The following is an 8,318-nucleotide window of genomic DNA, read 5'->3' as shown; positions in this document are numbered from 1 at the left end:
GATTAGTGATTTAAGTGAGCGAGGGAAACGTCAGCTGCGTAAAAGTGGAGGAAGCACAATAAGATGAGGAAAGAGAGGGCAGAGGCTGCAGGAAGCACAGTCTGCACACCCCTCCTCAGAGTCCAGATTCTGCCCAACAGCCAGTGCTGAAGTCAGGATTTACAGGGTCAGGGTAGTATGCAGTCAGGACTGAAAATAAATGAACAAGAGTACAGAATAAGAAGCAGGCCTATCATTAATGGGTAACTGTTTTACATATGATGTACATAACTGACATAGCAAGTTACCAAACTATTTCTGTTTTGTTTTGTTTCAGACAACATGAAGAAGGAAAGCGAATTTCCAGGTAGAACAGAGACACACCACACAAAGAAACTGAAAAACTTGCTAGAGAAGAAAAAAAAAGCAAAGCATAAAGCATAAATAAGAGTAAATCACCACGTTCAAAAGTAACTGAATTAACTAAAACAGTCCCCCAGCAATGGGAACACATGAAGCCAGTGCTGGATTATCTACAAGCCACATATCCACAAGTGTGTCCTCACCGACTCTTTCTGAGTGATGGACTGATTACTCATAAACAGAAAGGGAATTTCTTCCTTTTCAGCACAGAGCTTGCAAGACGAGGTTTTAGAGGTGGCACAAGGAATTTTTATTATAAGGTAGCCATAGCCAGGGGGCCCCTGATGGTGTTGGGAAGACAGTGGACAAGCTGTTGACCAATGGCGGTATAAGGCCCTCATCAAAACATCTAGTATGTAGCAGGCGAAGCAGACAATGGGAAGGATGCTGGACCAGATTCCTCCGGTGCCAGTTATAATGAAAATCCACCAAATGGTCACATTCACTCCAGGAAAGACCATTTACCGTGAAATCAGTTGCATGTGCTCCACCAAAAAGGAGCTGGGATGTCAGTGTTTCACCAAACAGCACTTCACGTTTAACATGACAGCCCAGAAGGTGCAGCCAGAAGCAATTGTTTGGGAAAGTGGTGATCTCCTTGGGAATCTCTCCTTGAACCTCTAGTTTGTTTTGGACTCTTAAAAATGTTTTTCTTTGTTGCTGTATTTCTACATGATCCTCACATTTACTGAGTCTTTTTGCTGCATTGCTCGTTATAAATGTGGTTTCAATAAAGAAAACAAGTCAGTTTATTACACTGATAACATATGTAAAATTACTTTCTGCTGCAAATTGTGTTTTAAAAAAACCCAATAATGTTCAGTGCAAATCCCTCTCACATTATGAAGTGGCTTCTTGGCAACACTAAACTTACCACCACGTGGTCATTTGCCTCAGTCAACCAGCCAAGTTACAGGAAATAGTCACAATCTCCTCTTCATAAGTTTTATCATTGAATACTGGCCAGAAGTGTTTTTGCAGAACATGATGTCACAGCAAAGTTGACCTTTCGGATATAAACTAAAACATTTAATCCTGCAAGACATTTTAAATTGTGTCATAATTGGCACATGAATTCATCTCATCACCATTAATGTTTTTCAGTGATCCTATATGTAAACTCTGCTTGCATTACGTGTGGTTAGGTTAATCAATAAACTTTACATTAAGCTTTGCATTTTTAAATTTGGGATATTTTTAAGTAAAACGCATCAGTTACTAAGTCAAGTCCCCTGGATGTGTAAATGTACCAAATATGGAAAGCAGTCACAATCCACTTACCTGCTTTCACACTTGCATTTGAAGTCAAGTTAGAGGAACCAATTGTGGCCTTGAGTAAATATCAAATGAAATCAACTGAATAAACAAAGTCGAAGTGTAAAAAAACACTTTTATTGTTGCCAGAGTCAATGATTTAAGACCAGTCAGAAGTTGCACCACCCCAGTCAGATGCCTGGGCAGTAGGGGCAGTGGACCAGTCCTCGGTGGCAGGCTGAGTACTCCAGTCCTCTGTAGGGGAAAAACATTTAGAATTGAGTACACAAATACTTGCACCTTCAGATATTTTATATACACTAATCAGAATATAACTTACCTGTTTTGACAGGTGCAGCTGCAGCTAGAAAAAGAGAAAGTAAAGTTTTAACAGTAGTTCAATATCAGTACAAAGGCAAAACAAATGCAGTTATACAACATTTAGGTAATGATACAGTTGATCAGAAGAAAACTGGGGATCTTACCTGCAGGGAACTGCTGGATGGGCACAGATGGCACAGCAACACCCTCAGACCAGTCAGCTACCTCAGGCTGAGCAAACTCAGCTGCAGGGGCGCTCCATTCACCCTGGAACTCCTCCTTTCCAACAGCCTTCTCAGCTGCAGCCTGCTCCTCCTTCTCAATCTGTAGTGAAATCATGTGCATTACAGTGTGCAGCCTCACTCATGTAACCAATATACAAGGCAACATCAAGCCACTGTACATTTGACAGGGTGCCCTGCATTTGTCTTACCTCTTCAGGGTCCCTGTAGAAGTACAGATCAGGCATGACCTCCCATGGGTGCTCCCTGGAGATGGTTCCCCTCATCCTGAGAACCTCCCTGGCCAACATCCACCACATCAGACCGACAGAGTGGTGACCCTGCAACACAGTTACAGATTAGTCATCGATAACCGAGTAAAACCCTCACCAACTGTCATAATATACACAATTTATTTCATATCCACAGAAGGTATAAATATTTAAGTTTTTTTTTAAGTTAGACTTCTGTAGCAAGACCTCTACCTGCTTCCCCCTGTGTGATTCAGAAAGAAAGTTAGAGGCCATGCATACTTTTTAGCACACATCCTACACCCCGCACTGCACAGACAGGACAGCGCCGGGCTCTAACGGTGTGCAGAATGCAAGGATTCACAAAATAAAAGCACAATTAGTGAATATGTTTTGTTTAGTTGGTCTCACCTTGTTGTTACAGGGGATGGCAATGTCCACGTATCTCAGAGGAGAGTCAGTGTTGCACAGGGCAATGGTAGGGATGTTGACATAGGAAGCCTCAGTCAGTGGCTGATGGTCAGCACGAGGGTCTGTCACAATCAGGAGGCGGGGCTCCCTGAAAGCTGCCTGGATCTGATTGGTGAATGTACCAGGGGTGAAACGACCATGGAAGGTGGTGGCGCCGGTGGCAGAGGCAAACTTCAGCACTGCTCTCTGAAAAGGGCAGAGAGAACAAGTTATACTCGATTTCAGGTAAAGGTGATTATTTTCCTTTAACAATGTCAACTGTGGCTCAGGTCACTATCAAACCCCAGTCATGGGACAGCCGTCCTCATGGTGTTAGCGAAAACCCGGCCTGATTTCTCTCGCACACTTCCGACACCTGAACACCGACATCAGTGCCCGGCTTTAATGGTGTGCATATTATAGTTAATGTACTGGTGTCCCACTGCACAAGCAGCAGTCACTACAATGTGACAGGACTTATTTACATAGTGTTTTACTTTACCTGTCCAGTGTTCCTGGAGGAGATAACGCACACATCAGCTGGGTTCTCAATGGCAACAATGGCCCTGGCTGCCAGCAGCAGCTTCTCCCAGGTCTTCTTCAGGTTAATGATGTACACACCTAGAGATTTAGGATGAGGCCCACAGCTCAGAAATAAGATTCTTACTTCACGATTAATCCTTATTTTAACTTGAGTGAGTAAAACCACAGTGGAGAGACTCACCGTCACTTTTTCTCTTGTAGACGTACTGCTCCACCTGGAAGTCCAAGTTGGTGCCTCCCAGGTGAGTTCCTGCGGCCAGGAACTTCAGCACATCCTCCTCCTTCATTTGAAGGACATCCAGACCTCCGGACATCGTGACCGCTTTCCCTGCGTTACGAGTTAGATGGGAGAGCTGGGGAAAGGATGAAAAGTATTGGTCATTATCACATGTTTGTTTCGTAGTTTTAGCTCACAGTGTGCAATCAGTTGTGGCTTAAAACTAATGGCAGTTAACTATGCATCAAACTACCTGGATGTCGCAAATATATATTTTTAAGTGTCCGTATATTCAGGACACATTGCTAACAACAAAACCTGAAGTTGTAGAGGCTTCAGTGTCTTGCTAAAGGGCACTGCAGCATGCTACAAGGCATTATCTAATGGCATCCGGGTTGAGGACGGCGTTTAAAAGAGTGAAAATCACACCGTACACTAAATGTCCACACACTTCATCGTATTCTTACACTTATAAAACCAGATTTGTAATTGTATTTCGTTTGCCAAAGCTACGACTACTAAGTCGGATCAGTATTCGCCGTTGGTCGCGAGGGGGAACAGCGAGATGAGCGCGTGTCAGCAGCTAGCAAGTTAGCTATAGACGTTAGCAGTGTCTATTCTGTGATAATTACAGACGACAAAGACACAGAAAGCTGGATTTATCGTGCCATCCTGTGTGCTTATAGGGTATTTTATCATTACTTCGTGTCCTTGGCTGAATTTTAAGGGTTTATTAGCAAAATATAACCGGTTAAAACTCACCACGAAACAACGCCGTATGGAAATCTGACCACACGGTGAAAAGAGGGAACTGGGAGGAAATGACGTAGATTTTATACCAAATTTCCAAGCGCGTGATTGGTTGGTTGACATGACTCGGAATTAGTGTAGTTTTTTGATGTGGCCACTAGGTGGTGATATATGCTATGCGCTGTAATGGCAGGAGCAGTGGTCAGATCACGGGTCGGATGGGTATCCCATATTAAGACAATGGAGATGGAAAGACCATATTAAGACAATGCTGAGACGCTGACTTCTCAGTCAAAGACTGACCTGTGTTGAAACTGCCCTGTATTTGCTAGAGATAAAGCGTTCCAGGCAAAATTATCACAATATGTACACAATGACACAACAAGTTGAGAAATTATTTCAAAGAAACTTGTCTTATGCATAAAAAGTTATGTATGATACTGTAATCCTGTAAGGACACTATTGGCCTTAAAAACGTCTGATTGTGGAGGGAGACTGTACAGACACAAGGAGATAAGTAGGTCAATTGGTAGTGATGTGTTGATTCAAAACTCGGGCTTGGATTAAAGTCAAGGACATTAGAGGCGATGGATCTTACAAATATGGCTATAAAGAAGGAGTGGGGCGGCGGGTCACACGAGGGAATGACATGATTTGGGGTTGTTTTCTGGGAAAAGAGAAGGTTAAAGAACAAAATACTCAGTAAATAAAAAAAAAACAGGATTTTCAACACACTCGAAGTCTGTTGGTTTGGTCAACACCATAAATACTTTATAATTCATGTATTATTTCCTCACTCAGAGACACGGGCAATCTTTATTTTTGTATTCAGCCATTCAGACTCACAAACTGTGTCAAATCTCATCTTAAATAACAGATTCCCCAGTCAACAGTGTAAAAAGGCTTTGGGTGTGATGCAGTAGTAACCGCTTGTTTTAACATGACACAGACAGGAGACCTACTGTCACATGAGGTTAAAAAGGCACATTCTTGATCCAGAGCTTCATAATATGTGCAGCTAAACCACTAATGAGATCTGTGTCATGTATCATGTCATATCATGAAGTTTATATATAAAGAGACTTATACTCTGTGTATCTAATCAAATAAAAATGGAGAGGAGCAAGTCTTTATAAAGTTTATTAAGTAAACATATTTTTCTCCAAGTAACTTTCTTTGATAAATAATTAACCTGCCTCTCACCAGGAATAGTTTCCTTTCTTAGCCTGACAGTCCTGCACTCCTTGTCCTTATTTCCTATTCGATGTTATGTCACCACCCCCCACCCTTCCATGCTGCTTATCTGACCTGCAGGACTGTGCTGAGTCTTTATGTGCGTGCAGTCTGCTGCAATATGCTGAGCAATATATCTTTCTTATCTCTTGGAAGTGCTTCTGATAGTTTTACACCACGGCTGGAGCAGTAAGCCACCCCACTGGCAGAGTCGACTATGGGTTTTTTAATCCTCTTGCCATATCTGCATAAGAACATTTCAGAGGTCAGCCAGGTATGAGGCTCGAATGTGAAGCTGTCAGCTTTCTGTTGAATCATTTACGCTGAAAGAAATGGGTGCACACAAGAATAACATGAAGATATTCTATGTATTGTACAGTGTTTCATTTTATTAAACATCCTTCAAAAGGTAGAATACTTTTACAGTGGTAAATACATATACACACACTTTGAAAAATATCAAAAATCATTTCATTTTTAAGGCAGATTAATGTACTGAGTAAATATTACAAGCACATATCATTTCATTTGACAAAAAAAATACAAAAAATATCAGAATATAAATAACACTGTGTTATTGTAAAAGGCATTTAAGAGCCAGTCCAGATTTTAAACTGTGCCATGAGAAGTCCGAGTCGTATCTGGGACACTGTCCTGATCACTGCAGTCACATGGAAATGTTCCATGTGATTTCACAGACACAGGAAGTCCCACCACATTTCTAAAACAAGGAAAGTCTCAGTCCAAATACTCATTAGGATCAAAACTTCTGTACAACTTGTAGTGCAATATAGAACATCACAGCACATCAACATTATTCTCAAAAATATTTGTACGTATCACAGGCAGGATTCTTGAACTTCAGCCAGAATCCAGAAAAAAACATTTGACATATGCAAACTCTCCACATCTCCTTTGTAATGTGCTCGTCACTCACTCTCACTCTCTTTGCTCCACAGTCCACTGAAGCCATTCCTTCATCTTCACACATTACAGTCTTCTCTCAGTGACTTGACTTTAATCTCTTCTTTTTCTTTCTTTCTTTCTGTCTTTCACAAAGCCTCCCATCAACATTCCCCTTCAGGACTTGAGCCCGATGTGGGCCATCATCTGCTCATACACTGTCCACGCCATGGCGGCCATCATGGTCCTCCTTAGTGATCGGGGAACGGCCCCTCTGAAGAAGCCCCGGACGCCGTGTTCCTAAGAGAGACGACAGGGACAGGGCTCAGGTATGTGCAGTTTAAAAACACAGCGAGGCTAATGCTGACCCTGAAAATAATGCAGAGCGAGATAATAAAAGCGTCAAACATGAAACTCAGTAAAAGAGGAGCGAGATATTTACCATATAGATGTATCTGATGGCCTCTGCCGTCCTCAGCTGTGGATTCACTTGGACGTGTGTTTTGACCACATCAGCAGGCTGAGTGACCATAGAGGCCAACACACCCGCCAGGAGCCCGCAGCTGAAGTTCGCCAGGGGCGCCGACGGAGACGTGCTGATTTCTTGAAGGAACACGGACAGAAGTTTTTTTTTTTTTAATTACCTGTTTGACTTGTGTTAGAATTTTAAATGTAAATGTTTGTCAAGCGCCTTCAACACCAAGTCATTATGTATCTCTCTCTCTCTCTCTCTCTCTCTGGGCCTGTATTTACCTTTTGGCAGTGAGGCCTTGGTCTGGCTGTAGAACATGACGTAGATGCCAGAGAAGGGAACGTCTCTGAGGAGAGTGGCCATCAGGCCGGAGAACAGAGCAGCGGGACCCTCAGTCCGACACACGCTGCGCAGAGCCCCGACCACGCTCCTGTAACTGTACCTGCCACACTGAAACACAACCGTACAGACAATCAGCTCAGTCTAATACACACACAACATGCTGGGCCAAATAAAGACGAAAAAATGTCTGCCTGTACTCACTTCAAAGCGTGTCTTGATGACAGTGACCGGCAGCATGAACACCCCCGCCACCGACCGGGCCCCGCCTCCCAGCACCACGGCCTCCAAGGCCCCGGGGCTGCCGTCCTGGAAGAAGTGCTGCTTCAGAGAGTAGTAGGTGCTGAAGTAGATCCCCACACCTGGGATGGTCCGAACAAAGGACTAAAAGAGCAGATGAACGGGAAAGGGAAAATGTGAAACTGGTGAATTTGTGAACGTTTTTTCATGCATATGTAAAACTAAAAGACAGGAGGACGGTTGTGTGTAGTAGAAGGGAGGAGAATGGCGTTCTTACCGGTGAAACTCCTTTCCACAGTCCCAGCAGCCTCTCTGTCCGCACCACGCTCAGGAGCACCGTCACCATCCCCACTCTGCCTGAACTGAGAGAGGAACACGCAGATCAGCTGACGGTGATCAATGGTAAATGACGAGCACTGCTTTCATGTGGGAGCCATGTGCTGCGTGTGTGATGCAAAGCTGAGCTGTGACAAAACTTTCTGTTGTGTTCATCCAGTCAATAAAGCTGTTTTTTGCAGGTCACAAAGCGAGTGATGCAAGCTAGCGATACTGATAACTGTGTTGAAGTGTTCAGTGTACACGGACTCACCCGGGCTGCATGCCGCTCTGCAGCGTCTGCAGACGAGTCTTGACCAGGTCGAGAGGCTGGAAAAGCAGCGTGGAGCAGGTCCCACTGAGGGAGCCACACATGAAGGCTTTGATAGCCGGGTGAGCCTGGGGGG

At 43.7% G+C, this 8,318-nt stretch overlaps 2 protein-coding genes across 3 annotated transcripts in view; both read right to left on the bottom strand.

Moving 5' to 3' along the window:
• Window positions 1–1,772: 1,772 nt before the first annotated feature.
• rpsa (ribosomal protein SA) lies at window positions 1,773–4,529 on the bottom strand. Of its 2 annotated transcripts, XM_023416406.2 has the most exons (8): window positions 4,422–4,529; window positions 3,624–3,795; window positions 3,402–3,520; window positions 2,861–3,106; window positions 2,411–2,539; window positions 2,142–2,301; window positions 1,997–2,020; window positions 1,773–1,911 (listed from the first exon to the last, which is right to left on the bottom strand). In XM_023416406.2, the coding sequence occupies exons 2-8, from the start codon at window positions 3,754–3,756 to the stop codon at window positions 1,817–1,819; spliced, it is 906 nt and encodes a 301-aa protein (XP_023272174.1). In that variant the 5' UTR covers window positions 3,757–3,795; window positions 4,422–4,529; the 3' UTR covers window positions 1,773–1,816. The 2 variants fall into 2 exon arrangements, with proteins under 2 accessions (XP_023272174.1, XP_087032785.1); XM_087176659.1 differs by lacking the exon at window positions 4,422–4,529.
• Window positions 4,530–6,004: 1,475 nt separating this feature from the next.
• Window positions 6,005–8,318, bottom strand: part of slc25a38a (solute carrier family 25 member 38a) — a 4,187-nt gene continuing 1,873 nt past the window's right edge. Inside the window, exons 3-8 of the mRNA XM_023416287.2 lie at window positions 8,186–8,310; window positions 7,874–7,958; window positions 7,561–7,740; window positions 7,299–7,467; window positions 6,988–7,148; window positions 6,005–6,845 (exon numbers count right to left, since the gene is read on the bottom strand). Of these exons, the coding sequence (XP_023272055.1) occupies window positions 6,723–6,845; window positions 6,988–7,148; window positions 7,299–7,467; window positions 7,561–7,740; window positions 7,874–7,958; window positions 8,186–8,310 (843 nt within the window). The 3' untranslated portion in view covers window positions 6,005–6,722. The remainder of the gene's footprint in view (window positions 6,846–6,987; window positions 7,149–7,298; window positions 7,468–7,560; window positions 7,741–7,873; window positions 7,959–8,185; window positions 8,311–8,318) is intronic.

This window comes from Seriola lalandi, unplaced genomic scaffold, assembly GCF_002814215.2.
Source record: "Seriola lalandi dorsalis isolate HSWRI2012SDOR001 ecotype SW California unplaced genomic scaffold, Sedor1 jcf7180002054563, whole genome shotgun sequence".
In the NCBI taxonomy this organism is placed as follows: Eukaryota; Metazoa; Chordata; class Actinopteri; order Carangiformes; family Carangidae; genus Seriola; species Seriola lalandi.
This window is presented reverse-complemented; position numbering and strand designations above follow the sequence as displayed.

Bases quoted from the DNA above. Each gene is read 5' to 3' on its own strand.
- rpsa (XM_023416406.2), bottom strand. From the start codon at position 3,756: ATGTCCGGAGGTCTGGATGTCCTTCAAATGAAGGAGGAGGATGTGCTG. The intron at 3,107-3,401 runs GTAAAGTAAAAC...TGCCCTTTTCAG, and splicing joins CCTCCAGGAACACTGGACAG to AGAGCAGTGCTGAAGTTTGC. The intron at 2,021-2,141 runs GTAAGATCCCCA...CTCTTTTTCTAG, and splicing joins CATCCAGCAGTTCCCTGCAG to CTGCAGCTGCACCTGTCAAA.